This window comes from Rhipicephalus microplus, unplaced genomic scaffold (genome assembly GCF_043290135.1).
Source record: "Rhipicephalus microplus isolate Deutch F79 unplaced genomic scaffold, USDA_Rmic scaffold_42, whole genome shotgun sequence".
NCBI classification, from domain to species: Eukaryota; Metazoa; Arthropoda; class Arachnida; order Ixodida; family Ixodidae; genus Rhipicephalus; species Rhipicephalus microplus.
The window spans coordinates 2,233-24,820 of record NW_027464615.1 but is presented as its reverse complement, the minus strand read 5'-3'; the positions used below and the strand labels follow the sequence as shown (position 1 = coordinate 24,820).

Below are 22,588 nucleotides of genomic sequence, written 5' to 3'. Positions count from 1 at the left end.
ATAGCATGCATACCAGCGTTTTAGTGCTTCCACTTACCTTATCATATATCTACAGTGGAGTCCCTATCACACACAAGATACTTCTTCTGGAGCCTGTGGGGGTGTTGTGAATAAATAAATAAATATTCCTATTTGGTAACTATATGTCTGGGAATTTTGTGTAATTAGGGATATTTTAATTATTTCAGTTAGTTCTAGTAAGATGAATAAAGGTTGCCTAAATCTGCAGCCAGGTTATCGGGCCGAATTTCGCCTAAAGTATAGTCCTACCTGAGCGAAGATAGTGACGTTTATTTGACTTTGTACAATGGGCGATATCAACATCGGAGACATTCCAGAAGCGGACGCATGTTTTCGTTCGCTTCTCACGGAAGTCAAAAGTGACTTCAGGGTCCAGGACTGATTGTTGGCGGAGTAAGAACTGCAGTGGCCGACTTGCAGCCGTCGCAACTGTATTTCCGGTGGCCGCTGACTTCTGCAATGGCATTCGGCCCACACGCTCTATGTTGCTTGGTGATCTTGAGACCTGCAAGTGGCAGAAGTGTCATGTCAAAGCTAATGAGCAAACAAGGATTCACGCTCTTGTAGTAGCGTCATAACGCTTAGCCTAAATGTAGGAGGAATGATCTTTTGCTACGTCTGCGAGGAGAGTAGAAAAGAAAACACAAAAGGCCGAGAGGTTAACTAGACTATGCCCACTGTGCTACTCAATAAATGGGAAGCGTTATAATTGGAGACCGGAATTTATGTAAATGCCTATTTCGTTGCTTGTTTTCCCATTGTGGCGTTCTGATATATTATCATGAATCAGAGGTTAAGAAAGGCTTTTACAGTGCTTTTATAGTACCTACGATTGGCTGTTTTGGGAAATTCGGCCTAGAGATTTGTAAGCGCCTATAAATAGCTGTTTCCAAAAAACAGCGCCTACATGAGCACTATTTAAACTAATAGTTTCTTCTTGAGTACATTTTTAGAATGTAATTCGTGTAACTGGGCAAAATTGATCCTTCAGAACTGTATCAAGTGCAACAACGAAGTTCTCTAGTTTGAGACTCTTGCCGAAAGCAACCACTAGTCGCAGTGACATGGAACCTACCGTCCACCTTACCCTATTCCATTGACATGGCGTGAGCGGTTGGAGCAGGGAGTGAAGGGAAAGAAGCTATTCCTGCAACCATGAATAGCAGCACGTCCCAGCGTATACAGTGGAATGGAGAGAAGGAAATGAACGTGGGAAGAGGAAAGTGGCGTCCATAGCCGAGGATGTGGCGGGTGACATTTACAGCCAGCTTTGCAGTCCGTGTTCTTAAAGAATCCATGCACCTTGTAAAAAACCTGGGTGTGCTGGGTTGAAGGAAATAGGAGGTGCCTTTGTGTAGCGGCAGCAAGAAGATGGAGAACGAATGCAAGATCATAGAGTGCCGTCAGGGTGAAATACGCAGTGTATGTAAAAAAAATCATATGTACAGGTGGCTTTTCTTTCGTTAGTAATTCACTTCATAAAGGGCTCACACGAGAAAGTTTATGCCGAAATCAGTGCGACGGGATACCTATATTGGATGCTGTCCTCAAGAATACTAACTGAACACCTCGTGCATCATAGCGACAATTCGGTTTTGAGTACGTGGGCTCTCCTATAGCTTCCACAATAGACGTTTTTACATGCCCAGTGAAGAGCATTGCGCCGCAAGAACTTTTTAAGTGGTTCATTATGAGCCGCGAAAGCATAATGCACACAGGTAAGCTTTAAACATTTGCCACTCGCCCTTCTGGTTTTTCCAGGGACGAAGGTACAGTGTTGTACCGTCTGCGTCTGGGCGTAGCCTTCACCAAAGCCTGCTCATATAAGATTAGGATAGCCGACAGCGGGGACTGCAACGATTGCGCCATTGATCAGACTATTGAACACCTTATATGTTAATGGCCGACATACACAAACGAGAGGCTTCAGCTCCACAGTGTTGCAAATCAACTGGACAGAAGTGATTTTCCTGTCACGAAGGCATTGGGACAATGACGCTGCCCATCCCAGTTCCGAAAGCCAACGAAAGAGCTGCTGCGTTCCCTCAAAAACACCAGCCTGTTCCATCGTTTGCAATGTGAAACATGAAACTGTTACGCGTCTGCCCAGTTAGTTACTCTTTTCTCCTCCTATGTAACTTTGCTTTCCCTCTCCCCTTCCGCAGTGATGGATAGCCTACTGGGCTTAGCCCTGATTAACCTCCCAGCCTTCCTTTTTTTTTTCTTTGTCAGTCGCAAGCCATATTGCTTTCCTGTCGTCATCGGTATTGGAGCAACTCGAAGCCGAAGATGGCACGACGCTGACGCATCAACACGTCATGCGCACGCAAGGTTATATAGCGTGCGCACGACATGCCCAAGCTAGGGCTTGTACGCAAGGTTCATTGTATCGTTTCCGCATTTCCTGTAGTGTACTGCCTGTTTCTGCGGTAAGCATGTCTTTATGCGCGCGCGTTTGGAGCGACTGGCATGCATCATGTATTTTTGCCACGAAGGGGCGACGCGCCAAAAAGACCCCAAGCGCTCTCAGGGCTGGCGCCGGCATGACGCGGGAGCAGTGAGAACATGAACGCTAACAAAATTGAGGCAGCATAGTCTCGCAACATGCTCGAATGGAGGTAAAAATGAAAATCAAAGCGCGTAAAGATTCCGTTTCTACGTCTTCATAGTTGTGCCAAGTTCCATTCTTCTATTGAGGTAACAGGTTGAACATCCAGCACATGTCGCCTCGAATAGTTCTCGCATTCTCACTTACGACTATAGTGTACCAAGGACTATTCCTTGTTGTACGTCACCTCCTCCTTCATGGTGTGCGTGCCTATGAGATCAAGGGCAAGTGGTGTTCAGTCTGACATTACACTTCTTCCCGAGGTACGTATAGTATTAAAAATCTGAGCAGACGCGATCGGGAGCGCCCAGTGAATGCATTTCACTCGGTAGCTCCAAATGTTCAAACGTGGTCAAAGACACTTGAGAGTGTTCACTGGGGAAAATTGATCCTTCGTCATAAAACCCACGGCCCATGACCCTTTGGGCATTTTAGTGGTCTGGCTATTGGCTCCTCTGCTGTGCTCCTCAGCCATACCGGAAAAAAAAAGTGACCCAGGAGCATGTTTTTCGACGGTGGACACTTAACTCATCGTGCTGGACAATAACAAGAGAGATTATGTCCTGCAATGCGTGCAGGAAGTGAAAAAATTGTGTGGCTATCTTAAAAACCATGCAGGCCTTTGTGTCTTTATAAACTAGAACATCCTTTTTGCTTTTCTGTCGTAGACGAATGTCGTGCACGTGGTTGTTCAAAAACATAAATTTTTGTAAAAAAATTATTGTGCCTATATTTAAAATTGTGGGTGCCTAGAGCTGTGTTTAACTTGCCTACTTTTGGGGCCTAAAACGCGATTTCTAATGCCTAGAAATCTGGCATCTAGCTTATAGGGTGGTAAAAGAGAGACATCAGGGCGCACCTTTCCCAACCCACACGTGCTGTGCAGCGTACACAGATGATCACTCAGTTAATTCGTTATCGATAATCACATAAGGTTATCGCCTGCTTTCCTTGCCTCACGAGCTGGGAGGACAGGCTCCGAAGGACTTTCCTTCATGTAAAGATCAGTGCTCAAGTGGCCTCAAGGCACGCTTGAGTGGCCTGCGACGTTGGTCATATTGGAAACAGCACTGCACGGCGCGGTGGATTCAGTCATGTGCGCTAACTATAACTGTGTAGATCTTATACATCACCTTCTGTGGGATGTAACTGCGCTTTAAGAAACCCGGGTAGCTAAATTTATTCGCTGCCCTGCAGTACAGAGTCTACCATAGGCGGAGTTACTTTCGGACGTTAACGCCCACAGTGCACCAGCCTAAGGCAGATAAGCCGTGTGCTGTGACATTAAATGTTCCAACACGACGTTCACTTTGAAGTCTTTGTGTCGAACGTTTCACATTAACGAACACTGCCATAATAGGTTAATGAGCGCATGGCTATAAAGGGATCTTGGGTGAACGCATCAGGTTAATTACAATGTTCTCAAAGCTGAGCGCCAACATCATTTCTAAACCAAACCTTTCACATCGTGCCCTCAGTCAAAACAATGAAGGCCAAAAATGAAATATACAAAGAGAAAAACTTAAAAGATAAGGCGATCAATAAACAATATGTTGAATAACAGAGTCATTTCTCAAAAGTAAGATTAGATAAACTCAACATATCGAGATGCAGTTATCCACTCATGATCACTCGCTAGTCATAAAACTAAAGACTTTAATTCAGTAAAAGACAAGTCATTAAGTTGACGAATAAAAGCTCGAACCAAGAAACACCCTTATACTTCGTGCTGCACTCGTGTCGGCTTCTCATCTCGTTTCATTACAATGCAGCGCCTTCTTGTGCGCCAACAAACCTAAATCATGTATCGTTGACACACGAGTGAACATCGTTCGAGTGCCTATTTACATTATCTCTGTCATGAGGATATCACACAGTATGCTATTGAGACATGATGTAAGGGTCTGCACTCGACTCTATTTTTAAGTAACGGATCACGGCTGCATTATCCAAAAACAAAGAAAAAATGTGAATATCGACTCATCGGTGTATGCATCCTCACGTGGGCTTTCTTTTTATTTCTAATAGTATTTTTCTTGAAGGTCTTGATGAATATTTCAATGAAATCTCTGGTGCTGTGTATACGGCTACATCTGTTTCAGACAAAGTTCACTGAAGGAGACGGATTATAAGATGAGGGGTTTACACTGACCAGATTTGTGTGTTAAATAAATTTTATATCATTTATTTTATCTTATGACCTCTACATCTTACTTTCGCAAGGTGCAATTTTAACTTGACACCTGGCTTAGTTGCCTTAAGAGACATTGCAAAATGCGATTTTAGTGGCAAGTGTAAGCACGGAATTGTTTCACAGAATGAAAGTACACTCAGCCTCAGCATCACCATAATCAACGAGTTCTTGATATTAGTTCGGTCATTGTACGGTTGTGTTGACAGATGATATACTTTGTGCCCTTGACCGATGTTGATAGACACACAAGAACTGACAAGGATTTATAAGAACGAGAGGGAAATGAAGGATATACGAACACATGACACTGTGGGAGTAGTAGCAAGGACACTCGTAGCAGTGGACGTTCTGGAACGCGTAGGCGCACACTTCACCATCCTTGCACACGGGAGCCTGAAGTAAAAACGAAAATAATGCCTTTATCACTGATGCCTGCATATCACATCCTCCACGATAAAGGTCTTCTCAAGGCCTCACGAAGCGTACTAAGTAACCACGCTCCCGAAGAAGCCATTGACCCAGCGTTTACTAAATGTTTGAAGCAATTAGAACTTGTTTATCAGTGGTAGTAGCGAACAGGTGGCTTCGTGACATGAAATATTGCGCCACCTCACAAGTTTTTTTTCGCGTTGGAACTTGTCAGTTATATTTATTAGCAATGAGAGCAATAATACTGATAATATATTAATCAAATATTAATAATAATAATAATAATGATTGTGGTGATATGTGGTTTAACGTCCAAAAATCATAATGTGGTTATGAGAGACGCCGTATAGAGAGCTGCAGAAATTTAGACACCTAGGAATCTTCAACGTGCATCTATATCTAAGTAGACGGGCCTCAAATACTTTTGTCTCTGTTGAAAATGCCGATATTTAATGCCTAACAACGCCCCCAATATGCCCCGGTACCAACACTCGATTCTTCCAGTATTTGTGCACTTGAACGCAATTTCCCTTCGAAATAAGTATTTAAGAAATGAGATCTCAAACATTGTTGCAGATACTTCAGCTGACTCGAAAAACTGACAATAAAATTATTAAAAGGTAACAACGATACCATATAGTGTGAAAAATATATCCCCACAAACTTTGGTATTAAGGATTTGGGAAAAGTCGGAATATCCGAATAGAAATGCATTGATATACTCATGAGTTCAGGGTGCCCAGTTCACCTGTTGTCCACCTAGCGTTTTGTGGTGTGATAAAACCCACCAGAAGGCAAAAAGTACGCACCTACATCATTCATGTAGCATCCGACCACAATATTTATTGTTTATATTTAACGATTTGTTCGTTTATCTATTGTGCCCTCAGTGCTTAAAGCATTGTAGAGGGGAGGAAAATAAAACATACAATAAGGGATATTTAACACATATGTGCAGTATACACACAAAATCTAAAAGCACACAAAATCAATAATACTATTATTGGGAGTTTAACCTCTGAAAACAAAAATATACGATAATGAGGAACATCGTAGTGGAGGGCTGCCGGAATTTCGGCCACCTAGTCAAAAGTCCCGCAGCCCTGCACTAGGCGTGTGAGTTCAGTGCACTTTAACATGCACCTACATCACACAGTACGCGGGCCTCTGCCATTTCGCCTCCATCAAAATGCGACCGCCACGGCCGGCATTGAACCCGTGACCTCCGGGTCAGCAGCCGAGCCCCTTAACCGCTACATCACCGTGCGGACCACGCAAAATCAAAGACGCTGCGTCACGTGAGTTGCTGTGCAGCGGATATCCTGCAATCTTAGCATACCTAGGTCATCATTTGTAGTAGTACCTAAATAACAATCATGCCCTCGAACAGGTATTTAGAAGTGAGGGCATGTTACCCAAGCAATGTGGCATTTCAACATTACCCGAATTCTGCCTCCGGAAGTGCAAATTGAACCCAAAGCGCTGACGGCACCCTAATATCGCTGTGACGGTGCTATAATCGGGTAATGCACTGAATGGCGCCGCAATACTGTTACACATGAACGCTCAATTATGAGATTCAGTGAGTGAGCCTCGGGTCGATACAAATATATTCGCCTCATTTTACAGGAAGGGCGCAAAACCACGCGTGAATTGCCGGGAGAAAAGGTGAAGACATACGCACCTTCTCGCCACCGCACCTCGTTTCGTAGTTCTCAAGGATGACACCTGAAAAGAAAAAAGTGAAGTGAAATGGACGAACTTGCGGTTGTTAGGGGATGCAAATGTACAGGGGCAGATGTGTTAGTAAGGTGAGAGATGGAAGAAGAATAATGTGTGTGTGGGCAGGTGATGCTGACATTTCTGTACTGCCAATATTTCAGTATGAAAATGATAGTTAGTCCATAGATTCACATGATCTTGGACGTCCTGTCTACAAAATGTTACATTCGGTAATATGTTGAGATAAAGGGGCCATAATTTTTCAACAGTAATCATGTGGCTATTTTAATGTTGCGTCGAGTTTTCATGGACTCATAGTAAGTTAATAAATATATTCAAGCTACTGATGTACACTGTCTGTAAATATGTTACATCAAAGGCGTATTTGTAACCTCATACATACGTTCACTTTTGGCTTAGGTACAGGTTTGTCAACTGAAGTTCGTCCTGTTTGACCGGCCCGTCTTTCTCTCTCTCTCTCGCTCTCGTGCGTGCTTTGTGGCTGGCATGTAGTTTGAAAACTGTCGAGGATGACAAATGCATAGCACTATTTCTTACATTCGTAAGGGGATTTCGGGCAGTCCTTTTTTCGGCAGGTGTAACCTTCGAGGCACTGAAAGAAAGGTAGGTAGATTTTAGCACGTTTCCGGACATATAAGTAAAACTTCTTGCTATGAAAAAGAGGACGATTCAGAAAACATGATTCAAGGTTTTCGATAATTAGCCACCACGCTTTAAAATTGGGGATATGCGAAGAGCGCTTAGTAATAATTGAGCAAAACAATCTATATATACATAAGTTTTGATATTTCTATAACAATTTTAAAGAATATGTATAGCAATTCAGTTCAGCAGTTATTACACTCAGATGATGTGATAGATCCCCGTGTATAGATACAGCGAAGCTTGCATGGGCTTATAACGACTTCTACGGCAATGATTAAGGAATGAACAATTGGAAACTATAGACGATCTTTAGAGCACCTAAAGTTTTCCTTTCATAAAGTATGTGTATATATCCAGTCTTTTTACAAATCACATAAAATGTATAAAGCCTTTATTCTGTAGAATAATTTCTTGTTCAATTCCCTTCACTTTCTACACATTTCAACGAGTTCTTAGTACATTACACTTGACAATTGATGCACTCAACTAGTATGCCCAAGACTGCTTAGGCCAGTGCGTCGGAACAGGACATAAACCAAAAACGTAAAACAAAAAATAATATTTTCGATTGGAATGAAAACGTAACCGAAATGTTGAAATCTAAGGATTTGGTGACATCTCTACGTGGCGCCGTCTCTCGCTGGCAGCAAAGGCGTCCTGCCACAACTGAATGAGGAATTGGCAAAAAGTAAGTTATATTGAAACAATATATAATTTATTTATCCAAAACGACTCCAGGATCTATGCAACAGAGACCTACTGTAATATTTATGCTGACGTTTCAGTACCACACTACATAGTATGTGGCTTCCTAGGACTATTGAACACCACAAGTTGGAAATGCATGATGCTCCATTGTAATATATTTGGCACACTGGGGAGCCTCGCGGTTCGTAGTATGACACTGTCATACTACAAACACGGTTTGTAGTAAGACAAACACGGTTTGTAGTAAGAGAATGTTTGATTAGGTTTCTGTTGTGTAGAAACAGGAGTCGTTTTTACGCCTAGCTTTTTCCGCCAGGTATAATTTTTGTGTCAATTTGACATTGAGTTACAGTAGGGCTCTGCTGCCTCCGATAAAAGAAAGAGCTACCTTGCAAATGTCCACAATCGTGGTCCTGAGTCTATTATTTCGTTTCGGAGTGAAACCGTAGTATTTTCATTCGTTTTTCGGTTCACAGAAATCTTGACAGTCTAAAACTAACACGGTAATGCAATTCGGGCAACTATGGAAATCTCTGAATAGTCATCTCAAACAATAATTACAAAAAGCATACGTACGGAATTCGGGCCAAAAAAGAACTATGCCAACGAGAGATGTTTCTAATAACGAAGGGGTAGACTTTCGAGTGCCTGTCATGCTGGCAAGCGTAGAGAGGTCATTCTCGGCGCCGAAGTTTGTTTTATCAGAAAAGCGGGTCTTGCATGGTTCGTTCCCTGCCTGCGATTTGCTGGGTGTTCGTCCACTGCACTTTTTAGGGGCGAAGCTCCTCATAGCGGCACCCCGTTCGTCCCTCGTAGCCGTTGTAGTAGTGTGTAATAAGTATAACATTTTGACCTCCAAAGTGGTGCCAGTGAGAAATTGCTTCTGTGCGTTGTTGAATAATAAAAGATAGTGCTCAATGTGCATGCCAATGGCTGCTAAGGGGGAATGAGAGACAAGAGAATTCGGCTTTTAGTTAACGCGCACACCGCGAACTTTTTATTGTTCAACAACGCACAGAAGACAAGAAAGGGTTGCTAGGTTATACTCGCTGGGCGTGACCTCCGTGGTTTTAGAAAGGTTTAGCGAGCGTTGGGCCGCAGTGTCATGAATACAGTGAACTATATATACCGTGAACTCGATTTGGTTAAAGGTGGGAAGTAGACCCGAAGCGCAAGCCGTAAGAAAGTGTGCGTGTGCCACCTCTCGTTTAGTCCTTGGAATGTCCGCTGGACGGCGGTGCTTCTATATGGGGAATATATGGTGAAAAGATGCGAGATGGTGGTACTTGGAGTGTTGAATAGATGGATGAACGGACACACAGACAGATGCATGGATGGACGCATGAACGGACGCAGGGGCGGATGCATAATGATGATGATGTGTGGTGTTTTATGGCGCAAGGGCCAATTGATGGCCAAAGAGCGCCATTTCAATGAGTATAGAGATGCGGACAATGATATGTTGCGTGGCTGTATAGGGGCCTTAAAATTCCTCGCGATAATGCGGGTAAAAACATAAGCATTAAAGACATGACAGTGGCGTGATATGCATATTAAAAAGGGTGACAAAGGTTTTGATAATAAAAACGTAAAAATATTTGGCACTAGCACACTTGCCTCATCAGTGCCCTTGTGTCCAAGGGCTGCGAGGCAAGTGCTTTTAAATGTAATCACAGCAGCAGCGACCTCTCTTGAGAGGTCACGCTACGCAATGCCTGGGTATAATACATGGTAAAAATTAACATCTCTTAAAAAAGCTAACAATGATTTATGGGTGAAACGTGGTTCCCTACCGACAAACATTGCAGGGTGTAAAGGTATATGTTGTCGGTAGGGTAATGGGAAGTGTTGTCTTCTTAGAGTGTCTAACTGTTTACATTGGATTAAAACGTGAAGAACTGTTAAAGCCTCACCACATTTATCACACAATGGTGGATCACCACCGGATAAAAGATGTGTGTGTGTGTTTCGTGTATGTGTGCCCTATCCTGAGTCTTGTTAGTGTTACCTCTGTTAGACGCGATTTTGATACCGGTGGCCAATGGCCAAGGTGTGGCTTGATAACGTGTAGTTTGTTTTGTGTGTGTGTATCCCACTTGCTCTGCCAGTAGTCCCTGAGGTTTAGTTTGAGAGACGGCTTAAGATCAAAGGCCGGGATTGATATGGATGTAATGGCGGTGCTCTCATGGACGGATGCAGCGAGCTGATCCGCCCTCACGTTGCCTTGGATCTCACGGTGCCCTGGCACCCAGCACACTACAACATGTTGTTTCTGCGTGTAAAGTGTGCACAAACTGGAGTAAAGTGAGACAAGGACTGAGTTTTTTTGTTTTTTAAGACTGTGCAGAGCCGTTACCACACTGAGGAAGTCTGTATAAATTACTGCTTTTTGTATTTGTAATTGTTTGATGTGTTTAGCTGCCACCAGTATCGCGTAAGCTTCCGCTGTGAAGATACTTGTGCGTGGATGTAGAGGGCCAGCATCCGAAAAAGATGGGCCGACAGCAGCGTAGGACACAGAGGAGTTAGTCTTGGAGGCATCTGTGAAGAACTCAGGACATGTGTATTTGTGTTGAAGTTCCAGAAAGTATGTTCGGATATGGGCAATAGGAGCATGTTTTGTAACCTCTAGGAAAGACACATCGCAGTCTATATTCTGCCACTGCCACGGTGGCGGGTATGCTACAGGAGCCATTAAACTGTGTTCAAGTGACACTTCAGTTTCTTCAGCTAGACACTTCAGGCGAATTGAGAAGGGCTGCCTCATCGAAGGCCTGTTTTGAAACAGAGTTGAGCTCGACAAATCATTAATTGTAGAGTATGAGGGGTGCTTCTTGTCTGCTTTCACCTTAAGGAAATAAACAAAGGACATGTAAGTTCTCTGCAGATGAAGCGACCACTCATTTGACTCAACATAAAGGCTTTCTACGGGGCTGGTGCGAAAAGCACCCATAGAAAGGCGGATGCCCAAATGGTGCACGGGGTCAAGCATCTTCAAGGCACTTTGAGTGGCAGACTGATAGACAACGGCCCCATAATCTAAGCGGGTGCGGATGAGGCTTTTATAGAGGTTCATGAGGCATTGCCTATCACTACCCCACGTAGTACGTGACAACACTTTTATAACATTCATGGCTTTTAAACATTTTGTTTTTAAATACTTGATGTACGGTACGAAGGTCAACTTGTTGTTCAAGATTAAGCCTAAGAAATTATGCTCGGATTTGACGGACAGACGTTGCCCATTCAGTCAAATGTCAGGTTCCGAGTGCATGCCTCTCTTTCGAGAGAACAAGACACACGTGCTTTTTTGTGGGTTAAGTCGAAATCCGTTTTCATCTGCCCATTTGGAGACCTTATTTAAACCCAGCTGAACCTGCCGCTCACACATGGCCAAGTTGCATGACTTGAAGCCAAGCTGAACGTCGTCCACATATGTACAATAGAACATATTGCGGGGAATGGACAAGTGCAAAGAATTCATTTTGATAATAAAAAGTGTGCAACTAAGCACGCCACCTTGTGGCACGCCTGTTTCCTGGACAAATGTTTGAGAGAGCACACTGCCCAGACGGACACGGAATGTCCGGTTTGAGAGGTAACTTTCGATTATATGAAACATTCTTCCGCGCACACCAAGGTGGGACAGGTCTCTTAGAATTCCGAAACGCCATGTTGTATCATACGCCTTTTTGATATCGAGGAACACAGAGAGAAAATATTGTTTATGGACAAAGGCGTCTCTGATCTGTGCCTCGATACGAACAAGGTGGTCTGTGGTGGATCTACTTTCTCGAAACCCGCACTGAAATGGGTCGAGCAAATTGTTTGTTTCAAGGATATGTACAAGTCGGCAGTTTATCATTTTTTCGAATACTTTGCACAAGCAGCTTGTAAGTGCAATAGGCCTATAACTTGAAGCTAAAGAAGGGTCCTTGCCCTCTTTCAAAATGGGAATAATAATAGCCTCTTTCCAGGAGGTAGGGATAGTGCCAGAAAACCAGATAGCATTGTACAAACAAAGTAAGGTTTTTCGTGTTTCAGCTGGTAGGTTTTTTAGCATTTAGCTGGTAGGTTTTTTAAACACTCAAGGTATCACCCGGAGTGTTTACGAGTGGAAGTGTGTGTACTTGTTTCCCTGCTATCCTACCGACCATGTTCCAGACTTTTGCCTCCTATGTGTATGAATTGATCCCTGACAAAAACTTCTGCCAGTTTTCTCTTCTGGCCTGCCGACGCGTTCTCCTTCCTTGAGACTTTATTTTCTTGAACGTGTCAAGATTTTCCGCTGTTGGCGAGTTGCGCAGCAATCTCCATGCCCTGTTCTGTTCCTTTCGCGCATTACGACACTCCGTGTTCCACCATGGGACGTGTCGTTTGCCGGGCATTCCAGATGTTTGCTGTATGCACCTGGCTGCAGCGTCAGTTAGAAAAGCTGTGAAGTACTTCACAGCTTCATCTATGCCTAATCCGCATATTTCGGTCCAACTTAAGTGAGTAATTTTTTGAAATTGTTCCCAGTCAGCTTTGTTTATCAGCCATTTGGGAACATGTGGAGGACATTCATGTATTATTGGTGTACTCAAAACCAAAGGAAAATGGTCACTTCCGTATGGGTTATTTATGACTTTCCACTGAAGTAATGGTACAAGTGAAGAAGATGCGATACTGAGGTCTATGGAGGAGTAAGTATTGTTTGCAAGGTTATAATATGTTGCCTGTTTTCTATTCAACAGACAAGCACCTGATGAAAAGAGGAACTGTTCGATGAGACGACCTCGTGCATCACATCGACAGTCACCCCATAAACCACTGTGCGCATTCAGGTCCCCTAGAACCAGATAAGGTTCTGGTAACTCGGCTATTAAAGAGTAAAAATCGTGTTTTTCCAGGCGGTGTTGCGGCGGTATGTATAGAGAGCAGATGGTGACGAGCTTATTCAATAGAACTGCTCGAACAGCCACTGCCTCTAGGGATGTTAGTAGTGGTAGATGGCTACATGCTACTCCTCGATTAACAATAATGGCTACACCACCAGATGATGCCACAGCATCATCTCTGTCCTTTCGAAAGACAACATATTGACGCAAAAAAATTGTATTCTTGGATTTTAAGTGTGTTTCCTGTACACACAGCACTTTTGGAGAATGTTTGTTTAGAAGTTCTTGGACATCGTCGAGGTTTCGAAGTAGTCCTCTGACGTTCCATTGTATAATTTGTGTCTCCATTATGGGAGTGAAGAAGTGCTGTGTGTACGAAATGAGTGTGGCTGGTGTCTAAAGAGAGAAGTGACTTATCTTACAGAGCCTTTAGAAGGCCCTGTAATTACCGTTTTGTCTTTTTTAGAGCGGTCGAGGGAACCCCGCCGCTCTTTTGGCGCAGTCTGCGCCGGTGCAGTTGATGTGTCCATCGCCTCAGGAGAGGCGATAGATAATGTTTTCGTTGTAGGCTTCGTCGTGACAGACGGAGCCTTAAACCCCACCGGGCTGGAGGTCGAGGGGACCTCTTTAGTTTGTGTGGTGCCCTGGCTGCTGCCAAGGTTCACAGGCGCCTTCGGTGGGGCTGTATTCAAGGAGGGTGGGGCAGCCGAGGCTGCTCCCCCCATGGGGGCTTGTGGCGTTTGCCTCGGCACGCTGGGCGTGGTCCAAGGCATTGCCGAAAACCGAAGTGGTGCTGACCCCCCTCGCGCCACTTCGGCGTACGATGTGTTCCCAGAAAAATGCGGGGATACGCGCTGCCGCGCTTCACGGAAGCTTACGTTCAATTTAAACTTTGTACTAATAATTTCTTTTTCCATTTTCCAGGCCACGCATGACCTGGAATATGCAGGATGGTCACCCTCACAGTTTGCACAGTGCACTTGTAGCTGACAGTCATCGTCAACGGTATGACCTTTGGTGCCGTATTTTGCGCAGGTAATCTGTCCTCGGCAGCTCTGGGAGCCGTGCCCGAACCTCTGACACTTAAAGCAGCGCCTCGGGTTGGGTATGTATGGTCTAACTGGCAGTTTAAGATATCCTGTTGCTATTTCAGTTGGGAGGGTGCTAGATGCGAAAGTGAGTTTGATGTGCTTCGTTGGGATTTCCTTATTTTCTCTTCTGATTTTGATACGCTGCACCTGAATGACATTTTCCTCTTTCCAGCCTGTTAGAAGTTCATCATCAGAGAGGTCCATCAGGTCTCCATCTGATACAACACCCTTCACTGTGTTCATGGTTCGATGTGGTGTGATTGTGGTAGGCTGATCCCCAAATGCTGTGAGTTTATGTAGTCTCTGGTACTGTGCGTTGTCTTTTACTTCAAGTAACAGGTCCCCACTGGCGGTCTTTGTGGCCTTGTAGCCTGCGCCCAGCGTTTCTATAAGGCATTTCGATACAAGGAAAGGTGAAATGTTTCTAGCTTTCTTTTCTGTATTTTCACAATGGATAATGTGGTATTTTGGGAAGTTGTCTTTTTTGTTCGGGAGAAATTCAAGAACTACATCGGTGCGCCACCTCTTAGAGGGGCGATTAGTTGTGACAGGGCTAGGGGTTCCCGTAAATTTGATAACTTTTTCGGCGGCCATGCCAGCCACCCACCACCGAGCCCAACAAGGGGACGCTGCGAGACGCGAAGGAGGCGCAAGCGCCAGCCGTACATGGCCGCTATAACCTAATATATCTACCCAAGGTTGGATATTTACACTAGGTTAACCCTTGCTGCCAGGAAAAATTGGAAGTAAAAAAAAGTGAGGAGAATACAGGAAAGATGTAAAGTGAGAACAAAAGACGAAGATGTAGGGAGAGAGAGATAGGAAAAGGCGACTGCCGATTTCCCCTGGGTGGGTCAGCCCAGGGGTGCCGTCTACGTGAAGCCGGGGCCAAAGGGGTGTGTTGCCTCTGCCGGGGGGCCTTAAAGGTCCAATCACCCAGCGTCGGCTCAACCCCCAGGATCCCCTTTTCCCCGGACACGGCAAAGCCACGCACGGCTAGGCGTGAGAGGGAGTCGAAACTCCCCCGTTAGCTCGGGTCCGTGGTGTCGCTACACACCAAACGCCTACTTGCACAGGCGCCCCTGCGGGGGGCGGATGCATAATCGAACGCAGGGACGGAAGCACGAACAGACGCACGCACGGACGGGCGGATGGACGCATGGACCAACAGAAGCAAGAACGAATGAACGGACGAATGCTTCGCCCCACTCTCCATCATTCACTCCGTAGATATGCTGCCAATTTTTTTTCACATCCATATCCCAAGTATTGCAATATAATTGAAAAAGTACAATCAACGTTCCCTAGACATCTTGTGTCTTTATTATTTGCTGATTTTCACCAAGGAAAAGGTGGGAAGCATATCCAAACGAAACGCCGCTATTAAACAAGGAATAACAAGGTCGTTTTAGAAACGAAAATAAATCAGTTCGCAATGCATGCTGAATTTGCAAAGTTAAAGCTCGCCTGTGTTAACATCCTCACATTTCGCAGAAACTAGGCATATGCACTCACTTGTAGATGCTACACACAAACCATGCGCAAAATGTCGTTTGTCTTCTAGATACCATTTTTTAGCGATGTAGTTACTAGGCTTTATTGCGCAGAGTGAGAAAGATGCACGTAGAGCAAATACGTATTCATTTGCATACTTTACAAATGGTAGACGTCACAATTGGGCAGTTTGCAGCCCGTTAAGTGTGAGAAAAAACAGAACCTAATAAATAACAATGATCATGCCTGATGACGTACAATAGATGGTCAATCACCCTTCTTAGGTATTATTGCTCTTCGTCTGTCCTCAGTTATTTGCTTCTAATTTTCATTTATGTCATAATGCAGGAGCATTTAGACAGAAACTATAAAAAGCAGGCCGATTTCATTTCGAATATCACAGGCTCACTTATGAGCGAACCGAGTACACTGTGAAATTAGGTGGTATGCTTCACCAGCCTCGCTTGCGGATTCACACAGAATTTCGCAAGCTAAGCAAGAAAAACATTTGAAGCGCCTCGTATGACGGAGGCTTGGTATGAAGCTGAAGTACTCTCAATTATTAGCTTTCGATAAGCCATCTTAAATAGAAACGGCGAAACATAGTTCGTGTGAGCACGCACTATTTTTTGCTGCTGGATACTGAAACTGACATTTTTGCCCAAGCGCAGATCAAATAAGTGTTCATGTTGTTGTTTGTTCTTTTCGTCACCGCACTATCATTAACTTGAATGATGTAGCTAGAAAGTCCGGCCTGCTTCACTCTCTAGAGGTCGGTGTATTCGCAATTATCTTTTTGTCTTACGTGAATCGCGCTACATAGGCTAAACTTTTTGCCTTTCTACAGCGACTGCGCAACGTAGCTCAACGACCTATAATTTGCAAGCATTACGCTGTTGCTTTAGCATACCAAATCTATAGTTATGGAAATGGATATGTCAAGGCCGCGAGTGGCGTGCAGGTATCGCTATCCTACCTGTTGAGTAATAATAAATAGTTTGATAGCGCGACTAAAGTGAATTGCGTGCTCAAAACTGGAAGTCATGCAACTGTTTTTTTTTCGTGCTTCCTGCATGCCTGACCAACTGTAGAGACAGAGCCATTATTTCCATATTGATAAAATAATGTTTGTATTGAATACTTACGGAACATGTCTTGTCCGTGACAGCGACGCCTGCAGAAAGCAAGACAAGAGGGAAGTGGTGTGTAATTTCCGAGAACCATTCGTTATATTGCGAAAAATTATATGGTTGAAATGCACAATATCATATCAAGAAGTATTTGTGTACTAGATTTAGTGGCCTTTGAATACCATGTTTTGTTCATACAGCATTTTACAGGAAGTCTGTTATTTTATCGATGGAAATAGGGTTTCTTCTCAATAAGGCATCAATTAGGTTAAAAAATTTCTGGGATGTTTATGAATAATGTCATAGATAGCAGATTCTGCACTTTTGGGCGTTCAAAATGACTGGCCAACTACTCAAACAATTAAATCTTTCAAAATGCATTCAACCTTTCATTGGACCAGACCAAGGCGACAGGTCACAATCATCGAGGTTCGAAAATTTATCACAGACTAACAGCTTAGTATATGTATAGTGAATACGCGAAAGTGGAGATGCAAGGTCTCACCTCTACTTCAACCTCTACTTAAATGGGATGATAAGTTGCATAATATTTTTGGACGCTGGTATCGTGGTCAAAGTGGCTGTTGGTCTAAATCACCGAAACGTACACGCATACACATTCAACCAAGGACAATTTATCTTGCTATGCATGATACTCCACAATATTTTATAGCATTCATAATGATACCCATGTCAAACTCAACCTAATGATGTAATTGGGACGCTCGCATTATTTCATTGAATTGGGAAGTTTGTATGAACTAGGATGAGCTTTCGCAGCTATTCCAATTCTGAAGTATATAGTGACGTTACGACAACCAAAGGCCACCAGGTTCTCTTCGTCAGTCCTGCGCATGTGAAAAGTAAGCGAGGGTGACTCGAGGGCGGCCCTGACAAGGGGCCTCCCATCTCGCCCTAACATAGTGGGCATCATGTCAGGCCACTGCAGGCTAGTAAGAGGGCTCTGCGGAGATTTGCCAGTACCGCTGACAAATGAGTGAATTTCGCCTTCTTTTTTTTTTGCCGAGTCCATTGTAGAATTTTTCAATCGTTTGTCGCTTTTTCGAGCCTATAGCACTTTTCCAGCAAGTATAGTTACGTTCGTCTTCATCGCGTTCACCAATAGTGTGTCTGTCGATGACTTTAAGCAGCTGAGTGTAGAAATCAGACATGCGGTTAGGAAAACAAGAAGTTGAACGTATACCGTGCACTGGCTCACCTGCATTCAACAAAATGGACTACTGCGCTGGAGAAAATGTAAAAATAATATGCGATTTGGTTCGTAGTTGAGCACAATTTCGTGCCATGAAATAATGAGAGTGACTTTTTCAACTCTTTTTCGCATCTGAGCGACATTTATTTTTAACATGGAAATATGTAGATCATTTAAAAATTCATGAAATTTCAGCTTCTTTCCCGCTTTTTCCCGAAAGTGAAGTCGTTTTCTCGGGCTTCTTTTGAGATGGTTATTCACTTGTTAGCTCGGTAGCATGTGGGAACCCTGGCCGTACGTGACCCAATGGCGGGCTAATGATATGTAAAGATGCGGAAAACGTATGGGGTGCTTATGCGAGCAGGCAGAGGGAGAAAGTTGCGAAGAGGCGTGCGATGCGGGATAGAGTTTCACGGCTTTGTGTAACTCCATCCCGCATGAATCTATTCTAACCTCTACCCCGTGTAACTAGAACTATGGGACCATAAGTATGACGCCTATACCTTTAATTGTGATCGCGTTAGAGCCGATGCTTGAAAGAAAGTCCGTCTCTGCCAAATTAGAGGTAAATCACCACATTGGTAAATCACCACAGCTGCCGAACTGGATGTGTGTGACTACACTCAATGTACCTTTGCTAATGCTAGATCCACGCGCTCCGCTGTTCTCGTTTCATTCGACACCAATAGTACAGTCGCTAGCTCATTAGCTGAATCGTATTTTGGAGCTCATCTTTGAACGTCATTTTTGTAAAAGATATCATTTCGAATACAGCCGGTACGATATGTTATACTTACAATGACCCTGTGTCTTGCAGTATGACCCTGAGCTGTAGTTGTAATGAGTGACGCACATTTTTCCATCCGTGCACTCGTTGTTCTGAAAGGTTTGACACGAAAGCTGTTTATGTACACGTCACTTTTAAGCAATATTAGGCGGCTATAATTATATAGGAATGAAAGTTTAAAAACTACAACACCCGGATACCAGAATGCGGAGAAAGTTTCTTCGATTTCTTAAATATATGAACAATATATAACTTAATTTCAATGAGCATTCGACTCACAGAGGTGCAGGTCACGTTGTTGCATGCTGCGAAGCCACTGTGCAACAAGGCTGCACAAAAAAAAAAATAAAGAAGACCACAATTAGCATTGGCAGTAAAACTGAATCATACCCGCAAGCTTCAAATACGCATATGTACAAGCAAGAGCCGATGAAACATATTATAGTTACAACATAAGTGATGCAAATAAAAATAATATCCAAAATCTTACATCACTAAACCACGAGATGAATATGAGTGACCGTAGCGTAGATCTCCGGAAATTTTTACCATTTACCATCTGCTGTTTTTTAACGCACAGTACACAGGCCTATATCACATCGCCTCCATCAAAATGCGATTGCCGTGGCTGGGATTGGGCCCACCGCATCCTATGGGTGAGAAGGCAACCACCGCAGCCACTGTTTCACCGAGGCGGCCATGGGTGATACGAAGGCATCAATAATTTTACGAATAAATGCTGCGGAACTAAGTGATAGATTTACCGAAACATAAGTGCATGAACCTCTAGCATTGCGCCTGCGTAGAAATATGGCCGCCCCGGCGGGAATCACTACCACGCGCATCGCGTCAGCAGTCGAGCACGAAATACTGAGGCGCGCAGTGACTTAAGGTCAAGCGATAATTATAAAAAATTTCTTATATTGCTCGTAAGGCTGCTTTGTTCTTTCATTAAACCAGATTGGACTTTCCTATTTTCTTTTATTGCGATAGCAATTATATGACACCCTCGGCTGGATTTCGCTGCCAGCGTCGGCGCTGATGTCATCCACCGTATATGTATACGTATCTGTACATATGAAAACGCAAATGTAGAAAAAAATCCAGAAAAAAAGAATCTCGCACGCGGAATCACACGTGGGACCTCCGCGTCTTCAATGCGAGGCGTTAACCACTGAACCACCATAGGGTACCTCCTAGAACGTTTAAGAGGCAAGCTATTTATATCTACCACTTACCGCTGTTGGCAGGCATCTCGGGGGGGGGGGGGGGGAGACTATCGCGTTTTTAGCGTCATCAGCAAGATGGTGCAGTGAGCGCGCGGCGGCTCTCATCTCTCACGCGTACTTTGGCCCGCGTAGAGAATAAGGGGGTGTACGCTCGATAGCGTGCCCTTATCTTGCAGTGAGGAAAATCGTACGTCTTGGCTAGCCTTTGGGTTTCGTGGAACAATTCTGTTGTAGTTACCAGGCGCACAATGGTCACTGGAATCGTTGCACAGCCTCCGTTTGCGAAAAGGGCGCGCTTCTCAGACACTATGAAGTAACAACTGAGACGCGTATTCGCGTTCATCTCTACGTGTAAGTACGTTTGGTGCGTCATTTGAGCGTGAAAAACGTGGGGCACGTTTCGATCTGCTCGCCATTCTGTGCGTGAACTTACGATTTGTTGCTGTCACATTCATGGCTTCGCCTTAGCGGCAAAGCTGCGACTTTTTTCATCAGCAAGGCTGTTATTTACACTGTAGCGTTAAAAATGCTACAGTGCGTCATACGATACTCCTTCAAACTGTGCACTGAATCAGTACTTACGCAATTACTCCCGTACCCAGCTGGCTTGCTTATAATTTCTGCTGTCAGATATGTTGGCTTAAATGTGATCTAAGGGCAGGGCTAAATTTCTTCGGGAAACATATTTCGAGTATCTTGTTTGGTAATAACTTGATCTGCCTCATTTCCTACAGAACTGCTGTAGTTCGAGCAAATTAAGTAGTTTTGGGTGTATACGTACTCTTTAAAAACACGCGCCCTTGCGACAGACATGCAGGTAAAAAAAAACTAAACAAAAAGCACATAACATTTTGCAAACGTAACATATTGCAAAATACATATTTTCCCCTATGCAATAGCAGCTCGTGTTAAGTGCCGCTTTATGTAAGTGCTAAAAGTTCGCACGACGTAAATCACGTAATTTTGTTGTAGCCTATCATTTGAACGTGGAGATTCGTTAGCACCACATGCGATTTTAAGTGATTCGGGTCATCCATGACAGAAGTTTCGTATATACGACCATACCACAGAGGACGGAATCCACCGCTATTGGCAGTGAGTGTTAGGGTAGCTATTGCAAGGTACCCAAAGCTTCAATGCAATCAAAAGAACAAGATTTAGCGCTTCAGAAGAAGGCAAAACAATGTGTTTTATCTGAGAATAAAGCAACAGAAATAAAAACGCGCAATCTGACATGCCTGAAACAAGAAATAGGAACTACTTTCTCTCGCTGTTCTGTTTGTAAACATAAAATGCAACGTGACTTGCCTTTGGCTATTCATTGACTCAAAGATCCAAGTTCAATAAAATGAAGTCACTGTCCTAAACTTATCAGTATTCGGACACTGTTTTGGACAGGAACGCTGAAAAGAAGCTAAGCGAGCAATAAACCTTGCCCAATACCGAAGCTTATCAAAAATAGAAGGACCGTGCATTTCAGGGCACAAGAAATTCAAGCCGACACCTTACTCACCGGTGAGAACAGCCAGCATAACCGGGTGCATGACGACCGTGACGGAATTCACACTGGCCGAGCTGCGCAAAAGTTATGAGCCCGGTAAAAATGGCACCCTCGCTCAGTTTTTTGATGTCTATACGCGGGCGCTTTGTTTTCTCAGGCGGAGCCTTCCACTACGCACTCCCACGCGGCATCAAGTCAAACCATGTGGCCACCCCCCTCGAACTCCCGCTCCGCCCGACACTTGCGTAAGGCGCAGGCAAATCACTTCACGCGTTATTCACGCGTCAGAATTTAGTCCCGATTCGTGACTTCCGAGGGCTTCGGGGAGTATCACTGCTGGCAGCACTTATCTCTTGTTTCGTGGGTGGCCTTGCAGACGCTCGAACGTCCTCATCACTGTCTAGGTGGAAGGGAAACCAAACCGTCTCGCTAACAGAGTGCGGACTAATACACACACCATTTCAAAAGCTCTTTGAGACACCCCTGACAGGTTTTATTTTTGCATTTTCGACCACGCACGTTTGCTGCGCAGAAGATAAGCTCGCAGCGAGCGTTCGAATGCTCACTCACCTGACCAGGCCATGCACGTTGAATATGTCTGTTGCGCAGGGTTTTCCTTCTGGTGACGGTAACCGGTTTTCGCGTGACCAGCGTGCGAAGAACGCGGTTAACGACACGTCCTTGATGTTTAGATTATCTTGGCTATCATTCTCCTTTCTTTATAAATTTTTTAAGCAGTCTTACGGCACACGTCTTGAACGTAAAATGGATTTGTGCCGAGAGGCGAATACCGATGAAACAACAAGAGTAAGCGCCGGCTTGTGTTGTAATGACGACGCAGAGGTGGGTATACGCCATGGACGGATTAAACATAAGACGGATGAGATGTGTAGTCCTTAGTTTAAAGTTATAAAG

At 44.1% G+C, this 22,588-nt stretch overlaps 1 protein-coding gene across 1 annotated transcript; it reads right to left on the bottom strand.

Annotated features, from left to right (window-relative positions):
• Nucleotides 1–271: 271 nt before the first annotated feature.
• Nucleotides 272–22,318, bottom strand: LOC142787036 (uncharacterized). The gene is made up of 9 exons (XM_075884659.1): nucleotides 22,244–22,318; nucleotides 21,686–21,747; nucleotides 19,223–19,272; nucleotides 18,954–19,035; nucleotides 16,959–16,987; nucleotides 7,533–7,587; nucleotides 6,937–6,980; nucleotides 5,123–5,216; nucleotides 272–526 (listed from the first exon to the last, which is right to left on the bottom strand). Exons 2-9 carry the CDS (start codon nucleotides 21,714–21,716, stop codon nucleotides 387–389), a joined length of 525 nt encoding a protein of 174 aa, XP_075740774.1. The 5' UTR covers nucleotides 21,717–21,747; nucleotides 22,244–22,318; the 3' UTR covers nucleotides 272–386.
• Between the last annotated feature and the right edge of the window lie 270 nt (nucleotides 22,319–22,588).